The sequence below is a fragment of the Somniosus microcephalus genome, chromosome 26, assembly GCF_052327205.1.
Source record: "Somniosus microcephalus isolate GS21.2 chromosome 26, FLI_Smic_1.0, whole genome shotgun sequence".
Lineage (NCBI taxonomy): Eukaryota > Metazoa > Chordata > Chondrichthyes > Squaliformes > Somniosidae > Somniosus > Somniosus microcephalus.
This window is the reverse complement of record NC_141012.1, coordinates 20,183,919-20,206,788: the sequence shown is the minus strand read 5'-3', so window position 1 is coordinate 20,206,788 and position 22,870 is coordinate 20,183,919. Positions and strand designations below refer to the sequence as shown.

Below are 22,870 nucleotides of genomic sequence, written 5' to 3'. Positions count from 1 at the left end.
CAGCCTACGCGCTTTCTGCACCCAACAAATTCTGAGATGTCTAATAATGCCACTTTGAGTAAGCCACACAAGTGACCTAGCAACAGCTCCCCCTCAGATTGTCTCACCCTCCCACTGGGAGATCACTTGCCCTCATTCAATGCCTCGACCCCCCCACATTTGAGGTCTTTCCTCTCTGAAGGGTGCTGCTCAGCTAACATCATCTGCAGGAGCATCACTTCCTGAATATCAATCAGGAGGCATTAAACTTGTAGGGTTCTGACATGAACATTTGTTGCTGACTGCAGAGAGATGTTACTAACAGTGGTGGGAATGCTTGGCTGGCTCCCTGTTAATCCATTTTAGCAAGGATTATACGGTGAGGAAGTAGATTATCTGACTACTCTATTTTCCAACTGAACTGATTTTTTACATTAAGTGTATCAAAATTGTGTGTGGTCTAACTTGCAAGGAAATATTTAAAATACCTTAGTTTTCCCTTCCTTCTTTCTGGCTCCAACTGTGTCATCCTGTCAAGAGATTTATAAAAACAATTCAGTACACTCAGAAGGAAAAATAGGCCAGATAAAGAAGATTAGTGTTTTAACCACAAGACATTTCACAGTGTCTGAGTTCAAGTGCACAGTGGACTGAACTAGCAAACAGCAAGTGTTCTAAAGTTGTACACCGAAAGAGTGTGAGCAATTGCAGCCTAGTTGGATTTAGCAAAGTCCTACAAACAGTAAATGAATGAATGAATGAATGACCAAATAACTTGATTTTAGGGATGTTGATGGAGGGAACAATGACGGCCAGGACACTTGAAGAACTCCTGTTCTTCCGTGAACAGTGCCAAAGGATTTTTTTACATCTACCTGAGCATGTAGACGGGCCTCAGTTTAACATCTCATCTAAAAGAAGACAGCTCAATGAAATCAATGAGCACTCCCTCAACAATACACTGACATGTCAACCTACATTATGTGCTCAAGTGAGTGGGGCATGACTCACAATTGTCTGACTCTGAAGCAGAAGTGCTACCAACAAAGCTAAGTTGGCTCAATGGAGGGAATATACGTGGCAACTGAGTCAATTTAACTTGTTTGCTTACAAACAAATTTCATGCAGTGTGTCTGGTCAAGAGGCCACAAACTATTGATGGGTTATCTGTAGCATTTCTCCGCAAGAGGCCACAAACTATTGATGGGTTATCTGTAGCATTTCTCCGCAAGAGGCCACAAACTATTGATGGGTTATCTGTAGCATTTCTCCGCAAGAGGCCACAAACTATTGATGGGTTATCTGTAGCATTTCTCCGCAAGAGGCCACAAACTATTGATGGGTTATCTGTAGCATTTCTCCGCAAGAGGCCACAAACTATTGTTGGGTTATCTGTAGCATTTCTCCGCAAGAGGCCACAAACTATTGATGGGTTATCTGTAGCATTTCTCCGCAAGAGGCCACAAACTATTGATGGGTTATCTGTAGCATTTCTCCAGCTGTTTAAACTTTCTCTGAGGAAAGGGGAGGAAAGCGAGAAAAAACACAGGACTTTACTTGAATGTTCTTGCAATTAAAATACGACAATATAAATACGATAATATATTCACTATACCTTCAGATCACTCTGGTCATTCTTTTTGTTTGAAGTATCTATTTTAAAAAGAAAAAAACTTTAAGTTTATCAAGCTAATATCGCCCTTGCTTGTCCATACATCCTAGATGTTAATCAAATCTACATTACTTTTCTTTTGGCTTCAGAATAGTCTGTTTTCATTTAAAATCTACAAACTTTTTTTTGTCACACACAGCTTTTAAAAAAGGTGCTGTATAATTCTTATGACAAATATTAAAACAAAAGGCTCAGAAATCTGAAGCTCCTGAACAGCTCCTTTTTTCCCCCCGGAATCTCAAGTTGCTAATCATAGGAAATGCATATACAATGTAAATTCAATGCAAGTCTGCCCATTTGTACCAGGTGTTGAGTGGCTTAACCAGTCTCTTCATGGGATCACTGAGTCCACTCAAAAAGCACCCTAGGAATTTTTTAATTTTTATTCTCAAGGCCAGGAGAAGCAACACTTGGGCCCATGAAAAAAACTCTGGCCCGCAGTTGGCCCATTCGTGCCCCATTGTTTCTAACCTCCCTTTTTTGATCATCTCAAATTTGTGCCTTTGTGCGACCATTTCGATGACCAGTGGAAACAAACAATATCACTGTTTATCATAAACTTCATACTCTTAATGCACTACATCAGGCCAGCACTCAACTTTCTCAGCACCAGTGAAAAAATACAACTTCTCAATTCCTAATTATAACTGTGGTACCATCCAAGTGAGCCTACCCTGCACCTCTTCCATACATACAAACAAAAAAGTATATATATATAAAAAATATACACATACTAAAGTCTCAGATAACAAATTCGATCCTCAGATTTTCAGTTGTCTCAAATAGCAAAAGTGTTTCCATTAAGGAGACTTTGCTACAAAGCTCAGTATTCTCATGAACCAAAGGAGTCCTCTACTTTTAAAAAAGCGTAAGAGTCAATATAGGGTAATGACCATCAACATGAACAGGATTGTTTACATATGTAACTGCAGTTAAATTGCTCACCAGTTTGTTCCTGGTGCATGTTAGACAATAGTTTTCCTGGATTTTGATGCTTCTTTTCTTTTTTCCTGCCAATCTTCTTCAAGTTAAAACTAATGAAAGAAATACAATCTTTAAGAATTTGGAAGATAACTTCTAGGGTTTTTAAAAAATCACTTTCATCAACTTATGCATACACTGTCTGGGTTGTAGAATTGTTGTGAAAACCAAATGTTGACAAGTATTGTTTAAAAGCTAATCAGCAGATTAAATCTTTCAACATGTTAATGTATTATAAAAACAAGTAAAAAAAGAGTTTACCCAGCAACATCACAGAAGACAAGCCCGTAAAATGTATCAGTTATCAGCACTGAAGTTTAGCTGATGGCATTTGCAGTGGAGATATAGGCCTAGAAATTCAGTATAGCCACTTTCGGGCAGCCGCTAAAGTTTGCGCCCGGCGCAAAGTCGAGGCCACTTCGCCGATATTCAGTAGCTTCGCCCTAAGAGTTTGCTCGAGCGCTAAAACTGGCGTTCCACAACTATCTTTAGGCGCAAAGCCGGCGGTGCTGAGCTAAACCGCCGAGGCCGGGCGCAGCGCAGGTGCGGTCATTTCTTGATTGACAGCAGACACCCTGGCGCCGGCCAGCTCTTAAAGGGGGAAGGGTCGAGTTCGTCTGCTGCCACGCCCTGGACACTGCAGCCCTCCAGCTAGGCCTAAACACTGCTGCTGAACAGAAATAGCGCCGGGAAAGATGCAGAAGGCCCGTGAACGAGCGCAGCGCTTCTCTGGCCATGATTTGAAGCTGCTGGTTGGGGCTTTGGAGAGGAGACGCAAACACCTGTTCCCGGACAGTGGGAAGAAGCCTGCGACCAGCGTCTACAGGAAAGCCTGGAGGGAGGTCGCCATCAGGGTGACAGCCAACAGCGAGGTCCCCAGGAACTCTGTCCAATGCAGAAAAAAGTTCAATGACCTCACCAGGATTGTCAGGGTGAGTACCCTTTCCAGTGTCCTCCTCATCCTTGCATGTGCACCTCACATTATGGGCAAAGGGACCTGAAAGCCCTAATGGCCAGCCCTCATCCAGCAGCTATGGGACTGGCATGAACATCAATTGCACATTCTGCACTTTCCACACTGGCCAAGCTATTCGACCATGGGAGGCAGTGCACACCAGATCAGGGCTCCACACTGGCCAAGCTATTCGACCATGGGAGGCAGTGCACACCAGATCAGGGCTACACACTGTACTTAGAGGCCGTCCTTTCTCTTGCAGGCCAAGCTGGCCCACAATCAGAAGAGCCGGACTGAGACCGGGGGAGGCGGTCCCCAGATCCAGCAGCTCACTGACCTGGAAGAGTGCGTGGGTCGCCTCATGGGAGCCCAGGTGATTGGCCCCGTTGCCAGTGGAGATGCCGACCCTGTTCTGGGCACCAATGGTAAGGACATCACCTTTTGGACCTCTCTCGTCCCACTTGCACATCAGATCTACATCCTTTGCCACTGTCCGACCAATGCGCTGAATGCCACCACTCATGCCTCCCTCGCTGACGCCCTCTCCTCAATCTAAAGCTACTCTTGTCCCTTCCTGCTTTCAGATGGTGAGGAGGAGGTCCCTGAAGCTGCCACTGACAGCCCTTGAGGAGGAGGAGGAGGAGGAAGAGGAAGAGGAAGGCGGCCCATCAGGGGAACCCTCACCCGCGCCAGGGGATGCCAATGTAGGGGACACGTCTTCCCTGGAGGAGAGCGTGGGGGAAGTGTCGGAGGGGAGTGTCGCTCCTGGGACCAGTGGCGTGCAGCAACGCAGGGGGTGTGCGGTTGCTCAGCGGCCTTCTTCCCAGAGGGGTGTAGTTGCTGGGCCCAGTGGCATCCAGCAACGCGGGAAGGGTCGGCCAGCTCGGCGGCCTTCTCCCCAGAGGGAGAGTCCGGCCTCCAGTCCGGCGACGGTCAACTCCGAGGAGCTGCGCCTCCTCGATCAAATGTCCGTGGACTCGGAGCGCCGGCATACCAAGCTCATGGGGGTTGTGGCACGGATGCCTGAGGCCATCGAGTCCCTGGCTCATAGTGTGGCCGAGTTCGGGGCCCCACAGGCCAGGAGTTTGGAGCTATTCGGGGCAGCACAGGACACGAGTCGTGCCGAATTCGTGGCAGCACAGGCAGCGAGTGGGCAGGTGATCAGTGGTGCCGTGCAGTCACTGGCTGGTCTGATGCGGTCACAGACCAGGGCAGCACGGGCACTCACTGCTGCCACACTCGCTGCGTCAGCCAGGCATCGCCAGGAAACCCGCCACGCTGTAGCAGCACAGCGGTCTGTCGTTCGGCACATGGCAGCGCATGCTGCAGTGCGGGCCCGGGCGAGTGCCAGTGTGTCACTTGACCAGCGGCGGCCTGCCATACGCCAGCTTGCCCCCATTCCTCCAGCCGCCACTGTCACTCCCCCAGTGGAGCTGCCACGAGATGCTGGTCCGACTGATGCTGGCCAGCCACAGCTGCAGCATTCACCAGCCGGCCCCTCGAGGCCCAGACCTCGTCTAGGCTGACCCCCAAGGGCATCTGCCGTGACGACATGTGCCCCTCAGGAGCCTTCCCCCAGCCTTGCAGCAGCCACTGGGCACGGTTTGAGGAGGAGCAGCAGGGCGGCCAGGAGCCGCCAAAGGCTGGACAAGGAATCGCCCTCGCGGGCCACAAAGTAGAGGGTGTGGACAAATGTTTTTTTATATTGGGATGGTTGTTTTGTTTCTGGGGATGGTTGTCTTGTTTCTGGGGATGGTTGTTTTGTTAAGGCCGAGGATGAAGGCCATTTTTGTTCAAATGTTTTGTTATTCCTCCCCAGGTTGTGGGAGTGAGTCATGTGTGTGACTGTTTTTTGGGGGGTGTTGTCTGTTTTTGGGTTTCATGTGGGAAGGGCCCGGAGTTTGTTCAATAAAGCATTTTATTTATTCATATTGTCCATGTTTGATCTTTGAAGTGTTTGTTGCCTTAAGCGGCTGAGGGCTTGCGGAGCGGCTGCATTCATGTTCTTTCATTGGCACAAGCCATTCCCTGACAGGGGGCCTAGAAGTGACGTTCAATAAGCCGCCGACGGGCGGCCCTTGGACCTTGTGCCTCCCTCCTGGCCTGGTACTCCTCCTCCTCCTCCTCGTGCTCCTCCTCCTGAGGTGGTGCTCCAGCGTGAGGTGGCAGTGCCCGAGTCCTGCGGATAGCCAGGTTGTGCAGCATGCAGCAAACGACCACGAACTGGGAGACTCGCTCCGGCGAATACTGCAGAGATCCGCCGGAACGATCCAGGCAGCGGAACCGTTGCTTGAGGACGCCAATTGTTTGTTCTATGATGTTCCTAGTCGCTTGATGGCTCTCGTTGTATGCCTCTTCAGCAGGGGTCGTGGGCGCGCGGAGCGGGGTCATGAGCCAGGTACACAAAGGATAGCCTTTGTCCCCGATAAGCCATCCTCTTGGGTGAGGCTGTGCCTGGAAGATATCAGCCACAGTAGTCTGTCGCAGGATAAAGGCATTGTGGCTGCTGCCTGGAAAGCGGGCATTGACAGCTAGGATGCGCTGCCTGTGGTCACACACCAGCTGTACGTTGAGGGAATGGTAGCCCTTCCGGTTGCGGTAATCCTCGGGATGGTCCAGAGGTGCCCGCAAAGCCACATGCGTGCAGTCAATGGCGCCCTGCACCATGGGGAAGTCCGCGATTCTTGCAAATCCCACTGCACGCTGCTGCTGCCTCTCCAGGGTCATGGGGAAGGAGATGAATTGGCGTCTCCTTCTAAAAAAGGGCATTGGTGACCTGGTGGATGCAGCAATAGACGGCGAACTGGGATATGTTAGCAATGTCTCCAGCAGCTGATTGGAAGGAGCCGGTGGCATAGAAGTTCAGAGCCACCGTCACCTTCACTTCCACCGACAGAGACGTCCTGCAACTCAGCTGTGGACGCAGATCTCTGTGAAGCAGATGGCAGATCTCTGCAACCACCTCCCTTCTGAATTGCAGCCTCCTAACACATTGCACGCCAGTCATGTTGAGATACGAGACCTGCTGGCGGTATTGCCTGAGTGGGTGAGGCCCACGTTGCCGACGCCTGTTGCCCCCTCTGCGTCTAGCCAGGGCTGCCCCTCTAACCCAGCGTCTGCGAGCCCTTCCGACATAATCCTGAAACTCAGCATTGGCACCCCATGCAGCCCCCATAATGTGCTGGCAAACAATGAGATATCAGTGAAGGCGAATTGCAAAGCTCTGGCCTGAAGCCAAAAATACCTGTCCTAGTGTTGGCCCAAAGCAGTAAGCTCCCTTCCTTGTTTTTTTTCAAAAAATCCGTTGCACAAGAGTGATTGCTGCAAAATGGCAGCCCTTTATAGTGCAGGGTAAGTGCCCTTTAATTTGCGCTCCCCGCGGCCTGCTTCGGCTGTGCACCGTTCCACTCCACAGTCGTTAGGGCCGCCCGGCGCACAATGGGCCGGCGCGACTGAAGTTCCGGTTTGGGGCGCACAAAGGGCGTTGCACGAGGAAATGACGTCATAATCTGCGCACGCAGCAGGGCGCGCGCCAAGACTTTGCGCCGGCGCTAAATGTCTACTGAAGTTGGGGCGAGGCGCAGATCGCGCTGCGCCCGGGCGCTAAGCGCCCAGCGCTCGAGATCTACTCCTCCTAAGGCGCTAACGGCTGGCGCACGCAACTGAATTTCTAGGCCATAATCTTGTACTTGAATAAGCTGTATTTTTTATACAATCAAGTCGTATGAATTACATGTTAAGCTCAACTGAGAAACTATATTCAAAGTAAAGGAAAAACACTGGCAATGTAAAGATGAATATATTTTATCTATTCATTTAAAAAAAATCATAATTGCACAAGATCAAATACAGAAGATTCTGCTAAGTAAATGCTTCTAACAGTGCCAATACTAGCATGAAAATTGAGAAAACATTTGAAACCTTCACACAGCCTCACTGTAAAGACTATTTTTCACACTTGGATTCAGTAATGCATACAGGTGAGCATGGTGAACTTTTAGTTCAACTGTGGAAAAAGTAGTACATTTATACTTGGATTGTGTCTGGAGACAGCAATTTTAGTTGTCTAAAAGTAGGAAGTATTGCTGGTTACAAATGTAACACTGGATGGTAGCAGGGGCGTGAAGCAAGTTAAGGGCGATGAATACGCATCTCAAATATTTTATATAAAATTGAAACATACAAGCTTATTTTGTAGAGTGATTTTTCCTACAAAATATTAGTACTAATACACTAAATGCGCCTAGGTGATAATACTTGGTATTTCTTGGATGTTCTCAGGTTAGGTTGAACAAAATCTTGGGCTTCAACCAGAAATCATAGCCAACATCAAACACACACCCAACATGCAATATCAGTACCTCAATTACATTTTTACATCTCCAGTCTCTCAAGCAGGATTTATAAACTGATTGCCTCAATCTATTTTATTTAAAGGAGAATATTACTTGAATATAAAATAGGTATGCTGACAATAACAACAACTTGTATTTATATAGCGCCTTTAACATAGTAAAACGTCCCAAGGCGCTGCACCGGAGTATTTTAAGACAAAAAATTTGACACCGATCCACATAAGGATCAATTAGGGCAGGTGACCAAAAGCTTGGTCAAAGAGGTAGGTTTTAAGGAGCGTCTTAAAGGCAGAAAGAGAGGTAGAGAGGCGGAGAGGTTTAGGCAGGGAATTCCAGAGCTTAGGGCCTAGGCAACAGAAGGCACGGCCACTAAAGACTGAGCGATTATAATCAGGGATGCTCAAGAGTGCAAAATTAGAGGAGCGCAAATATCTCGGGGGGGGGGGGGCAGTGGTTGTGGGGCTGAAGGAGATTACAGAGATAGGGAGGGGCGGGGCCATGGAGGAATTTGAAAACAAGGATGAGAATTTTGAAATAGAGGCTTTACTTAACCGAGAGCTATTAAAAGTTATTGTAAAAAATCTCTAAATTGTCTATTTATATATTATTAGTTTTGTTTAGGGAGATATCTAAACTAAAATAAATTGGTAGTCAGTCACTCTGTCCTTAATTATACATTCCAATAACTTCCCCACAACAAATGTTAGACTAATAGGTCTATAATTTCCTGGTTTCTCTCTCATCTTTCTTAAATAATGGAGTTACATTTAGATTGGGAATTTACAAAAGGACAATTCCTGAATCGAGAGAGCTTTGAAAGATTATGGCTAAGGCATCTGCAATCTCCTCACCGACTTACTTTAAAACCTTGGGGTGGAAACCATCAGGTCCTGGGGATTAGTCAGTCTTTAGTGCCAGTATTGTTTCAAATACTGTTCTCTTGCTTACATTAACTTTAGTGAGTTGCAGTCCTTGATTCATTATTAGTTTCCCTGGAATGTCAGGTATATTATTCTCTTCCTCTATGGTGAAGACTCCTCCTCTACAGTAAGGACTGGCACAAAGTAATTATTTAACAAGTCTGCCATTTCCTTATTTCCATTTGTAATAATACCCCCATCTGTTTTGAAAAGGGCCCACAGTACCCTTGTACTTTCTTGCATATACCAGCAGGGTTCCTGACTGTCAAGAGTGGCTCACATTAAGTGGACAGAGCCTACATCTGCATTTTTTAATTCTTGGCAAATAGGTGACACTGGCAAGGCAGCAGCTGCTCATTTCTATTTGCTCTGAGGTTATTAAGAGCCAACCACATAGTAGGCCAGAGCAGGTAGAGATAGCAGGTTTGCTTCCCTGAAGACACCAGTGAACCAATTGGGTTTTTAAACAACAGCAGCTTTGTGTCAATTTTTGGTGCCAGGCCACAAATTACTAGATTAAATTGAATTCAAATTCACAACCTGCCATGGTGCGATTTCAACTCTCAAACTCTGGTTGCTAGCCCAATACCATAACCATGAGGCAAAAGTACTCTGCATTCACTGGGCCTGTTTTTTTTTTTTTTAACCATTAATGATATGCTACCAAACAGCAAGGGGGAAAAATTCAGCATCGCCCCGTTTGGGGCGCCATTATCGGCCGTGCGCTAAGCTCAGCGCCTGGAGCTAATTATCGCCTCCGACAGCAAACTTGGCTTTTATCGCCCCTGGAGGTGATTGGAGCGCTAAATCTGGCGCTTCACACCTGTCTTAAGGCGCAAAGGTCAAGGAGCGAGGCGCTACCTCAGAGCGCTGGCGAAGCAAGGAAGGGCAAATTAAAATGAACCTGCAAAGTGCTGCTCAGTACTCAAAACCCCCTCACACAGCGTTGAATCTCTCCAGAAGAGTCTCTCTCTCTGAATGCGTGGTACAAAAATGTCACCAACAAAAAAAGGCAGGAAGCGGTCGCCTTTAAATAGCGCTCCCCCAGTCCCTTTCTGACAGCATAACGCTCCCCTCAACCTGTCGTTGCTAGCGGCAGGCGGTAAGGCAGGGGGCGCCACTCAATATCCGGTCCGGGGCGCTAACGGTGCATTGCGCACTCGACTGACGTCACAATCTGCCGGCGCAGGAGATCGTGGCGGTAGTGTTTAGCGCTGCCGCAAAATGTCTAGTTAATTTCGCGAGCGGCGCAAACATCGCAGCACCCGGGCGCTAGTTGCTTTGCGCCCCATTAGCGCCCTCTTAAGGCGCTAACGGAGGCACAAACAACTGAATTTTTCCCCCTATTGTTTTAGCAGCTAGCTTTGAGACATTAAACAATGATAACACTCATCACAGTGCCACCTACAGGCATAACAAGTATTGCAGTTAAATGTTGACACATTTGTAATGAGTTTTCCCAGAAACAGAATAGGACATAGGAATTCTCAACATGATTTGAAATTGAATGCTGCAACGCAGAACAGCAATTTTAATATATAATTAGATGTTTGGACCAGAAAGGTACATTCTTTCGGTACAGGGTATGACAGGAAAGGGGTAATTTCATAGTTTGTGTCCTGCTAGGTCAAGAAAAATGTCTTCTGTGAAGGGCAATTGGTCTTGAATAATTGAGAATGGATATTCTGGAGTTTTGCTCAATTACCTTTTCAGATCACATTGAAATTATGGAGTATTTTCCTTCAGGTTAAAAAAATATGGTAGATTGTACTTTGGAGCAGGTTTGATGGGCCAACTGCTGTTTTCCCATTTCGTACTTCCTTATGTTCAGAGAATTTGGGCATATAGACAGTGTGTTCAGAAAAGATACCACCCCACCCTCCCCACACAAAAAAAAAATCAAATGATATTAATCCTATGTGGAAAACGGCATCAAAATACTGATGAGCATTTTAAAATACTGTAATGAGAATTTCCTTATTTATAATTGTATGAATTCTCTTAATGCTTTTCTATAAACATGACAAGCTTCTCATATTTACAAAAAAGTATTAAGTGAATTCATACATCCATAAAACAAATGAAAATCAATAAAACTGCAACAAATTAATCACTGAATGTACCTGCTAGCAGACTGTTTCGTTGCTGGATTCTGGCCAGTTTTATTTTCTTTTGACTTTGAACTTTCAATCTGCAACAGATGTGGAATGAACATGTGAAGCAATGCTAACATATGTTAATTTATTCTTCTTGTACTGGCCACGCTAGACGTGCTCCTATCTAGTTATCTAGCGAGTTAAACACATTCAAAGTAATTCCTCGTGAAGCCGTTTGCTGTTTTGAAGCTTTACTGGAACAAATTTTTGTGAAAAGATATTGCGCTTGGCCTAACATATGAAATCAGATTATATTGGATTGTGAAACCCTCATGGAATCCTCCATTACTGCCAGGTTCTTCCTGGAATTCTACTTCCTGGGATTCTGCTTCCTGAGTCACACAGGAAGAAAGGTAGAAAGGTCAAATGACCTCACACAGGAAGGTAGAAAGGTCAAATGACCTCTGCTTCATACAAACTGCTAACACGATAACCACCACCAGAGAGTGCTATCTGCATATAAAATGGTTCATCAGTCCAGAACATCACTGCTATACAATAGCTACCACCAGATGGTGCTATCTGCATGTAAAATGTCCAGAACACTCCCCGTCTGGGGTCGTTAACGACTCCACATAGTCCGAACTCTACTTGTCACTGGAGTCCTCTGGCGACAAAGAACCACCTTGGAGACGGTCCTCGGTGTCGATGATAGGATGCAGCTTCATTAGACTGCAGTGAGGGGGTAGGTTGCGTTCTGCTACGCACAGTTCCAATCTGCGTATGGTGAGGTCTGGCTGGGGTGCCAACATGCCTCTATCAAAGACGAAGCCGATTCTGCTTTGTCCTTCTTGAGTGGTGACCTTCAGATAAGCCACACTTACAATGGCCTTAGCGGATGCGTCTGCAAAGACACAAAGCTCTTTGAATTGGGCATTTAAGGGAGAGAAAGACGAATAGCAGCGAGGTATTCGGATCTCCTGTAAGTCTTAGAGTGAGTCTCTCCATCTGTCCCACTCTGCTACCATCTCTTCAGGGAGAGGTGAATCCCACTCTTCAGCGCGTGTGGAGAGTTCCCTGAGGAGCAGCCTGCCTTGTGTGGTGACAGGGGCTAAGAAGCCGAGAGGGCCGTATAGGCTGTTGACTGCAGAGAGCACTCCTCTACGTGTGAAGTGTTTCTTGGCGTCTAGGACTTGGAACGTAAACGTGTCTGTTGCTATGTTCCACGACACCCCTAGGCTACGCTGTAGGGGGAGGTCATCAGTGAAGAGGTCTAGGTCCTTGACGTCCTTAGCACGATCTTCAGGGGGGAATGCCTCCATCACTGCTGGTCTGTTAGAGGCTATCTTATACAGCCTGAGGTTGGATAGTGCAAGTAGTTCCTGGGCTCGTCCGAGGGTACTGATGGCCTCTGCTTCGGTCGGGAATGACTTCAATGCGTCGTCGACATAGAACTCTCGTTCGATGAACACCCTCTCACATCACTGCCAAAGTCGTCGTCTTCCTTGGCAGCCCTCCTTAGTCCGTATATGGCGACAGCAGGGGATGGGCTATTCCCAAAGACATGGACACGCATTCTGTAGTCCACAATGTCTCTATTGGGGTCATTGTCCCGATACCACAGGAAGCGGAGGAAGTCTCTGTGGTCTTCTCTCACCACAAAGCAATGAAACGTGCTGGATATCGGCAGTGATGGAGACGGGCTCTTTCCTGAATCTCACGAGTACTCCCAAGAGGCTGTTGTTAAGATCGGGCCCTGTGAGGAGTACGTCGTTGAGAGAGATTCCCTGATATGGTGCACTGGAGTCAAACACCGATCTGTTCCGGCTTTTTGGGGTGATAGACTCCGAAGGAAGGGAGGTACCAACACTCTTGGCCTTCCTGGAGTGGAGGAGCTATCTCTGTATGATCGTTGACAAGCATTTTCTTGACAAATTCTAGGAAGTGTGCTTTCATCTTTTCAGATTCCTGGCGACGTCCTACAGGGTACACATTAACGAGGCATATCTTGGAGCATGCTCTTGCGCTCACTCCTTCTCCACACACCTCGGTGCACCTGGATGTAATCTCCGGACCAGCAGCTCCCTCTCTCTCCCCGCCGTGCTCTGAAGCGGGAGGAGGCGTCTCTGACTTCCAAGGAGCTGGGCCTGGGTGTAGTGCTGAAACGTGCCGATCACTTTCACATTCAGTGCATTTTGCATCTACCTTGCAGTTCTTGGCGAGATGGCTCGTGGAAGAGCAGCACTTGAAACATAGAGTTCTCTTGGAGATTTTGTTTCCAATCTTCCAGGGACATCTCCCTGAAGCCTCTGCACTTCTTTAAAGGATGGGGCTTGTTGTGGATAGGGCATTGTTTGTTCATATCCTCAGGTTTCTTCTGAATCTTTGTGTGCTCAGTTGAGGACACTTGCATTTTGTGGACAGATATTGGTGTCCTTCCATGTCTGTCGAACTTGTCTCTTCTGGCAAGTGCTGGGTGGGAGGAGAAGAAGTTGAAGCTGGGGTCGTTCCTGGCTTTGGCTTCTTTACGGATGAATTTAACGAACGCAGAGAATGGTGGGAACGCCACGTTGTGCTTTAGCTTGAACTTTGATCCAAACGTTATCCACTTCTCCTGCAGGTTAAATGGAAGCTTCTCAATGATGGGACTTACCCCTCTGGAAGTGTCTAAGTACGATAGACCGGGTAGGTAGCCGTCCTGCTTTGCGGCTTCGAGTTCCGACAGCAGATCTCCAAGGTCGCGGAGCTTCTGGGGTTCCTTACTCGTCAACCTCGAAAAGTTCTCCAACCTGTCAAAGAGAGCCCTTTCAATGGCTTCGGGCGAGCCGTAGCTTTCTTCCAGCCTCGCCCAAGCCTTCTTCAACCCCTCTGGCAGCTGTCCCACATTGGCCGCTTTTATCCTGCAGGCCTGTCCGGCGGACTCTGGGCCGAGCCATTTGATAAGGAGGCCGAGCTCTTCTCCTGCCGACAGGTCTAAGCTCGATATGACATCGTGGAAGCAGGACTTCCAAGCCCGATAATTCTCCGGCCTGTCATCAAACTTGATTAACCCCGAAGTCACCAGCTGGGTGCGTGCAAGGTATTTGGCGAGGTCGTAGGTGCTGGGACCTGGGCCAGGGTTACCTTGGCTAGGGGCTCTGTTGGGGGTCCCAAGGAAACGAGAGGGGATTTGCCTCTGACTTTCTCTATTCAGCGTCCTATTCCTCTGCACCGTGTCTTCCGTTCTGCTGGGGGAGACTCTGCGGCTTGAGGCACGCCGTCTGCTTTGACCTTGGTTGGCAACTCGTGGCATGTTATACGAAGTGCTTGCGTCTGTAGAGATGTGCGGGCCTCCATCCCTTTCTCCTGTAAACTGTATGTCGGCATGGTCGCTCACGTAATCTATGGTGCGCTGTCGTGGACTCTGCCACGGAACGGGAATTAAAGGTTTGCAAGCTGTCTCGGGATCAGCTCCCTCCAAAATTGCCTCGAATACTTGTGTCTCGGCTAATGCAGCATCTATCTCTTTTTGTTGCTGCAGAGCGTCTAATGTGGCTTGGAGATGGGCCTGTTCAGCCTGGCGTTCAACTTGGTGACGGGCCTGTTGGGCTTGGAATTCAGCTTGGAGTCGGGCCTGTTCGGCTTGTGATTCAGCTTGGAGTCGGGCCTGTTCGGCTTGGAATTCAGCTTGCAGACGGGCCTGTCTTACTTTTATCTCTATTTCACTGTTCGCATGCGCAGCTCTGGCTTGAGCTGCCACTAGCTTAGCCCGTGCTCTGGCGATGGTCACGCTTACTCTAGAACCACCTGATGACCGTTAACCAGCTTGCGATCTGACGTAACCAGAGCTTATAGACCGATTGTCACCTTCTACAATTTCGTCTGCCTGTTTAAGGTCTTCTCCTTGCTGCAAAGCATTTTCGTTATTATCTTCTGGCATGTTGATGTGAGGTAGGTGTGCTCTATGAGGTTAAGGCTTACACTGGGTTCCTCCTGCTCCGCTCTTCACAGCTAGCCGTATTGCTATCTTTTCACTGATATCTTTTCACTGATATCTTTTCACTGTACTGGCCGCGCTAGACGTGCTCCTATCTAGTTATCCAGCAAGTTAAACACTTATTCAAAGTAATTCCTCATGAAGCCGTTTGCTGTTTTGAAGCTTTACTTGAACAAATTTTTGTGAAAAGATATTGCGCTTGGCCTAACATATGAAATCAGATTATATTGGATTGTGAAACCCTCATGGAATCCTCCATTACTGCCAGGTTCTTCCTGGAATTCTACTTCCTGGGATTCTGCTTCCTGAGTCACACAGGAAGAAAGGTAGAAAGGTCAAATGACCTCACACAGGAAGGTAGAAAGGTCAAATGACCTCTGCTTCATACAAACTGCTAACACGATAACCACCACCAGAGAGTGCTATCTGCATATAAAATGGTTCATCAGTCCAGAACATCACTGCTATACAATAGCTACCACCAGATGGTGCTATCTGCATGTAAAATGTCCAGAACACTTCTTGCAAAGTTGACAATTCCACATTTTTTATCTGGACATATCCAGGCTCCGTCGCAGACGTGCAAGCTTTTCGTCGATATGTATTCTGCTTCCATTCAAGAGGCTGGAAATCAGGGAGCTGCGCAGCTCGTTACAGGGAGAGAGACAAAAAATAAACTTTCTTCAGGTGTTATACAGTCCATCGCATATAGCGGGCAAATCACGAACGCGCTCACTATAGGCTGCGAGACTGTAGTAAACATTCCGTGGGGAAGGATTATCAATAATAACATCGTGCTCTTTTCAGCTCATTTGATGGGAGTCTTTTATTATAATTGTAAAAATTCAAATCCTACTTCATTTCTCGCAGTAACAACTGCTCCACAACTGCAAATATTAAATGGCTGTTTTCAGCATTTATGGGCATGTAAACTTAAAATATAACTTACTGTCTTTTGCCGAGAGTCCTGAAAAATGTCCACTTTCCATATGCACCCCATGCAGTCTGGGGTAAGACAGTCTAAACCTAGAATTTCCTGCAACAGTTTAAAAAATCAGTTTTAAAAGTAGAAAAATGTGCAACATGCATTTATTTCAATCATGACATCACAACAGGAAGTACAAATATCTTCAATTAATTAGAGCTGAAGGAACCTGCAGGGTCTGTCTCTCTGCCAGTCACAAACCTAGTGAAACAAACTGGTGAGATGTGGTGCTGTTAGATACCCACAGGTCATTCTCATCATTCTCTTGTTTTTGGTTGAATATCTTTGTATAAAAACTGTATTGCATTTTATAGTCCTTCAGAACACGATTTCCAAATGCTCTTAAAAAATGTTGCAAGAAATATTACAATACTAACTTTTTCTACTTTATCTTGGAGCTCTTTAATTTTGCAGCGTTTCCAGCAGTATAAATGGTACTCAATACGGCAATCATAGCTGCAGTGCACGCGAACAAACCCCTGTAAATACAGAAAGGTGGACCTTTAAGTTCTATGACCTATATAAAAACACTGGAGAAAAAAACAAAATAACTGAACTTAAATCTGACAGTACGAAAAAGATAATCCAGAATAAATTACTGGACTATTTGTCAATTATAGAAACAATCCAAACATCATCTTAGGCAGATGATGATGTTTGGATTGTTTCTATAAACCAAGCATAACATCAATGTAGAATGTTAAAACAAACAGAAAGAGAGAGTGTACACAATTTAAAATATAATACAGTAAACTCTTTCGTATCCGGCACCTACGGGACCAGGATGGTGCCGGTTGATGGATAACAGAGAGGTAGGCAATTTTGAACACAAAAAAAATAAAAACCACGGACTAACTCGGCCACCGCGGGAAACTTGGACTCGGAAAAACGAAAAACGGATGGATTCGGCAAGATTACCGGTTATCTATTTTGCCAGTTATTAAAGGATTCCAGATGATTAAGTGCCGTTTAAGAACATAAGAAATAGGAGCAGGAGTAGGCCAATCGGCCCCTCGAGCCTGCTCCGCCATTAAATAAGATCATGGCTGATCTGATCCTAACCGCCAATCCACTATCACAGAACCATCTCCTGAATCTAACAGAATTAGACACACGAAATAGGAGCAGGATCAGGCTACACGGCCCCTGGGCCCGCTCCGCTACCCACAGGGCCATGACCGATCCGAACCTAGACTCATGTCCAAATTCCTGCCCGCTCCCCGTAACCCTTAATTCCCTTTACTTCTAGGAAACTGTCTATTTCTGTTTTAAATTTATGTAATGATGTAGCTTCTACAGCTTTTTGGGGCAGCATATTCCATGGACCTACCACCCTCTGAGTGAAGTAGTTCCTCCTCATCTCAGTTTTGAAAGAGCAGCCCCTTATTCTAAGACTATGCCCCCTAGTTCTAGTTTCACCCATCATCGGGAACACCTTCCCCGCATCCACCCGATCCGACCCCTTCACAATCTTATATGTTTCAATAAGATCGCCTCTCATTCTTCTGAACTCCAATGAGTAGAGTCCCAATCTACTCAACCTCTCCTCATATGTCCATCCCCTCATCCCCAGGATTAACCGAGTGAACCTTCTTTGTACTGACTCGAGAGCAAGTATGTCCTTTCTTAAGTATGGACACCAAAACTGTACACAGTATTCCAGGTGCGGCCTCACCAATACCTTGTACAACTGAAGCAATACCTCCCTATTTTTATATTCTATCCCCCTAGCAATGAAAGCCAACATTCCATTGGCCTTCTTAATCACTTGTTGCACCTGCATACTAACCTTTTGCGTTTCGTGCACCAGGACCCCCAGATCCCTTTGTACTTCAGTACTTTCCAGTTTCTTGCCATTAAGATAATAACTTGCTCTACGATTTTTCCTGCCAAAGTGCATAACCTCACACTTTCCAGTATTGTATTCCATCTGCCAAATCTCTGCCCACTTACTTAGCCTGTCGATGTCCCCTTGCAGGTTTTTTATGTCCTCCTCACTCACTACTTTCCGTCCCATCTTAGTATCATCTGCAAACTTTGATATGTTACACTCGGTCCCCTCCTCCAAATCGTTAATATAGATTGTAAAGAGTTGGGGACCCAGCACTGACCCCTGCGGAACACCACTAGTTACTGATTGCCAGTCTGAGCATTTATCCCAACTCTCTGCCTTCTGTTAGCTAGCCAATCCTCTATCCATGCCAGAATATTACCCCCAATCCCGCGATTTTTTATCTTAAGCAATAATCTTTTGTGTGGCACCTTGTCAAATGCCTTTTGGAAGTCTAAATACACTACGTCCACTGGTTCCCCTTTATCCACCCTATACGTTACTTCCTCAAAGAACTCCAGCAAATTTGTCAAACATGACTTCCCCTTCATAAAACCATGCTGACTTTGTCCTATTAAATTATGATTATCCAAATGTCCTGTTACTGTCTCCTCAATAATGGACTCCAAAATTTTACCTACCACAGATGTTAGGCTAACCGGTCTATAGTTTCCAGCCTTCTGTCTACTGCCCTTTTTAAATAAGGGTGTTACATTAGCAGTTTTCCAGTCTGCCGGGACCTTTGCCGAGTCCAGGGAGTTTTGGAAAATTATTACCAATGCATCCACAATCCCTACCGCCACTTCCCTCAAGACCCTAGGATGTAAACCATCAGGTCCAGGTGATTTATCCGCCTTGAGTCCCATTATTTTACCGAGTACCACTTCCTTAGTGATTTTGATCGTGTTTAGCTCCTCCCCCCCTTTAGCCCCCTGTTTGTCCAGTGTTGGGATATTCTTAGTGTCTTCTACTGTAAAGACTGATGTAAAATATTCAGTGTTTTTGCCATCTCCATATTTCCCACCATTAATTTCCCGGTCTCATCCTCTAAGGGACCAACATTTACTTTAGCCACCCTTTTTCTTTTTATATAACTATAAAAACTCTTACTATCTGTTTTTATATTTTTTGCTAATTTACTTTCATAATCTATCTTCCCTTTCTTAATCAATCTTTTTGTTATTTTTTGCTGTCTTTTAAAGTTTTCCCAATCCTCTATCCTCCCACTAGATTTGGTTACCTTATATGCCCTTGTTTTTAGTCGAATACTATCCTTAATTTCTTTACTTAGCCACGGATGGCTGTCTTTTCTTTTACACCCTTTTCTTCTCAGTGGAATATATTTTTTTTGGAAGTTGTAAAATAACTCATTAAATGTACACCACTGATCATGTATTGTCTTACCCTTTAATCTATTTTCCCAATCCACTCTACTCAATTCCGCCCTCATACCTTCATAGTCTCCTTTATTCAAGCTTAGCACGCTTGTTTGAGATCCAACCTTCTCACCCTCTAATTGAATATGGAATTCAACCATGTTATGGTCACTCATTCCAAGGGGATCCTTTACTAGGACATTTTTAATTAATCCCGTCTCGTTACACAGGACCAGATCTAAGGTTGCTTGCCCCCTGGTCGGTTCAGTTACATACTGCTCAAGAAACCCATCCCTAATACACTCAATGAACTCATCCTCAAAGCTGCTCTGCCCAATTTGATTTGTCCAATTAATATGATAGTTGAAATCCCCCATAATTATAGATGTTCCCTTATTACAAGCCTCAACTATTTCCAACAGAGTTGCCACTGTTCGGAGGCCTATAGACTACGCCCACTAGTGTTTTTTCCCCCTTATTATTCCTTACCTCCACCCAAACTGTTTCATTATCCTGATCTTTTGACCCAATATCATTTCTCTGTATTACAGTGATTCCTTCCTTTATTAACATAGCCACCCCACCTCCCCTTCCTTCCTGCCTGTCCTTCCTGATCGTTAAATAACCTGGTATGTTTAATTCCCAGGCATTGTCACCCTGCAGCCATGTTTCTGTAATGGCCACAAGATCATACTCATATGTAGTTATATTTGTGCCATTAACTAATCTATTTTGTTACGAATGCTACGTGCATTCAGATAGAGAACTTTCAAAGATGTTTTGTGACACTTAGTTCCTGCTTTTGCCCTTTTTATTACTTTACCTTAAGCAAGAGTTTACTGTAAAATGGTTTCTAGAAACTACAGATGTGGACGACATTTCAAGGAGTAACATTCCTGGTCCAATAAATTGAAAAAGCGCTTGTTCTGAAAGTTCAGCTGTTCTAACCCTCTTGGTTCCAACCCACAGCCCATAACTTGGCTGTAAATTGTAGACAGGTGGTGTGAGAAATGAATAATTCAAACAAACACAGGAGATACTGAGGTCGGGAATAAGGCTCATTGCTGAAACGCTGCAACGGGGACTCTAGCCAGCCTCTAATTTGGGCTGATATTGCATGACAGGAATGCTGGATGCCAAAAGTGGAAAAACAGTGTTGCATTCCCCAATTCTGACATGCCTTACCTTGATAAGCTCAGAAAAACTATAAACGGCCCCAATGGGTAAATGCACCGTGCAGTATGGTAATGAACCACACCATTCTTGATGTGTGCTCAGTCAGGAAGCACCATAACTGAGACTTAGCCTGAATGTTCCATGTCTGAAGGGCTGGGCGAAATCAGCTTTGGTTGCTGCTCCTGGTCAATTTCCAGTTACCCTTCCGTAAAGTGTGCTTGTGCATACAACAGGCGAGGACAGGACTGCATTCAGCTGTGATCGTCTCTACGGCTGAGTAATGTTGCTTACTTATGAAGAATGGTCATTTGGACAAGGTACTAGAGGGCTGGCAGCATCGAATTAAGAGTAAAGCTATAGGAGCTGCTGCCTTTATCAGAGGAGGAAAAAAGTTGTACAGAAGAAAACAAAATGCCATTTTGACAAAATTGTTATATTCTTAGTTTCAAACTTCAAGACTAGCTGGAGAAAAGATGCAAATCTTGGATGCAAATCTTGGGTTTACATTGAAGATCAGATCTGTTTCTTAAGTTGGCTCAGGATTCTCTACCTCAATAAAAATGACACATAATGACATTGCTCCATCTGCATTCTACATAGAGAAAGAATGATGCAACTGTGTCTTAACTTCACCTGGAATTGAAAACTAGCCTCTCGTAGATTCAATCCAACAAATAGTGAGCATCTGTTCAGATACCAAAACTTCAATTTACTATTACTATAAAAACATTAACAAATCTAAATTAATATTTTAGCCCAAGTTATCTTGAGAGTATTGCTCTTTTTAATAAAATGGGGATGGTGGCATTATATTTAAACTTTTTAATGTTACAAATCAATATCCTACAATATAGTAAAGCCAATACAACTCAATGCTGTTTAATACACTAATTCAGCTGAAGTTCTGCCCACCATCAGGGACAGATCTAACCACCAGTACTTCACCCCAGCTTAGAGGACAAGAATTTGTAATTGTACTGTTTGGATTTTAGACAGTTCCAATGGATATAAATTTATTGTATACACACGCAAACTGCATATAAAATCAAATAATCCTACCTTAAAGTCAGGATCGGATCTATAAATGTCACGTTTGTTGTTGTGGGTATAACAGAACTGATAATGGCAGAGAGCGTCGGGCCGCGGTTGGCACAAACACTCTTGAAGAAGGGACTTCAACAGCTCCTAGGTAAAAATATAGTGCAATAATTCAGGACAGAAAATTAAAACCAAATTAAACTCATTGCTGTAAGCTTTGAGCTCAACAAGTAACCCATTATGAAATATAAATTTCTGCTTAAGGCCTTTTACTGCAGTTTTGTTTTTAATTTGACTCACAACAGAGTAAGATTTCCTGATCTACAAGTGATTTCTACAGGCAGTCAGGGCTCTTTCAGAGAGAAGGAATGTGGCAACGCTAGAAAATACTTCCGATGCTAAGTACTCGACTGTGAACAGAATTTTTTGTTACAAAACAAATATTTGACTCACCGGCGGCAGCAGCGAGAGCGGCCCTGGGTGGAGACTGAGCGCAGCGACCAAGGATTTAAGGAGTGGGGAGAGAGAGAGAGAGCGGCCCAGACTCACTGGTGGCAGCAGCGAGAGCGGCCCTGGGTGGAGACTGAGCACAGAGACCGAGTGCAGAGACCGAGGATTTAAGGAGCGGGGAGAGAGAGAAGTAAAAAGTAATCGAAGTGTGACGTCACCAGAAAGCAGGTAAGTGATTGGTTGGTGAGTATTTCTCTTTCTCGCTTTTTTCCGAACTTAATTTTTGTGGTTTATAGTTTCTAGGGTCTCTGTTATGTAGCGGGGAGTGCTAGTAAACAAGGGCCCTTGAGTATATCATTTAATTGTAGTGTAATTAGTGGTATTGATTTGATTTAATTTAAATTAAAGGATAAGTCATGGCAGCACAGCTCAGCCCCGTGGCATGCTCCTCCTGCACTATGTGGTAAATCAGGGACACTTCCCGTGTCCCTGACAACCATGTGTGCGGGAAGTGTATCCAGCTGCAGCTGCTGGCAGACCGCATTGCGGTGCTGGAGCTGCGAATGGATACATACTGGAGCATTCGTGATGCTGAGGACGTCGTGGATAGCACGTTTAGGGAGTTGGTCACACCGCAGGTAAAGGCTGCACAGGCAGGAAGGGAATGGGTGACCGCCAGGCAGAGTAGTAGGCGCAGGCAGGTAGTGCAGGGGTCCCCTGTGGCCATCCCCCTCTCAAACAGATATAGCACTTTGGATATTGTTGGGGAAGATGGCTTATCAGGGGAAGGCAGCAGTAGCCAACTTCCTGGCACCATGGGTGGTTCTGCTGCACAGGACGGGAGGAAAAAGAGCAGGAGAACTATAGTGATAGGGGATTCTATTGTAAGGGGAATAGATAGGCATTTCTGCGGCCGCAAACGAGACTCCAGGATGGTATGTTGCCTCCCTGGAGCAAGGGTCAAGAATGTCTCGGAGCGGCTGCAGGGCATTCTGGAGGGGGAGGGTGAACAGCCAGCTGTCGTGATGCATATAGGTACCAACGATATCGGTAAAAAAAACGGGATGAGATCCTAAAAGC

General features: G+C 45.7%; 1 protein-coding gene across 4 annotated transcripts in view; it reads right to left on the bottom strand.

Moving 5' to 3' along the window:
• Nucleotides 1-22,870, bottom strand: part of LOC147100335 (uncharacterized) — a 120,957-nt gene that overhangs the window by 24,462 nt on the left and 73,625 nt on the right. For all 4 annotated transcript variants that reach the window (XM_085967943.1, XM_085967942.1, XM_085967941.1 and 1 more), the window contains 7 exons: nt 21,362-21,487; nt 16,297-16,398; nt 15,884-15,970; nt 10,986-11,053; nt 2,597-2,685; nt 1,595-1,632; nt 468-509 (listed from right to left, as the gene is read on the bottom strand). In XM_085967943.1, coding sequence (XP_085824069.1) covers nt 468-509; nt 1,595-1,632; nt 2,597-2,685; nt 10,986-11,053; nt 15,884-15,970; nt 16,297-16,398; nt 21,362-21,487 — 552 coding nt within the window. The remainder of the gene's footprint in view (nt 1-467; nt 510-1,594; nt 1,633-2,596; nt 2,686-10,985; nt 11,054-15,883; nt 15,971-16,296; nt 16,399-21,361; nt 21,488-22,870) is intronic.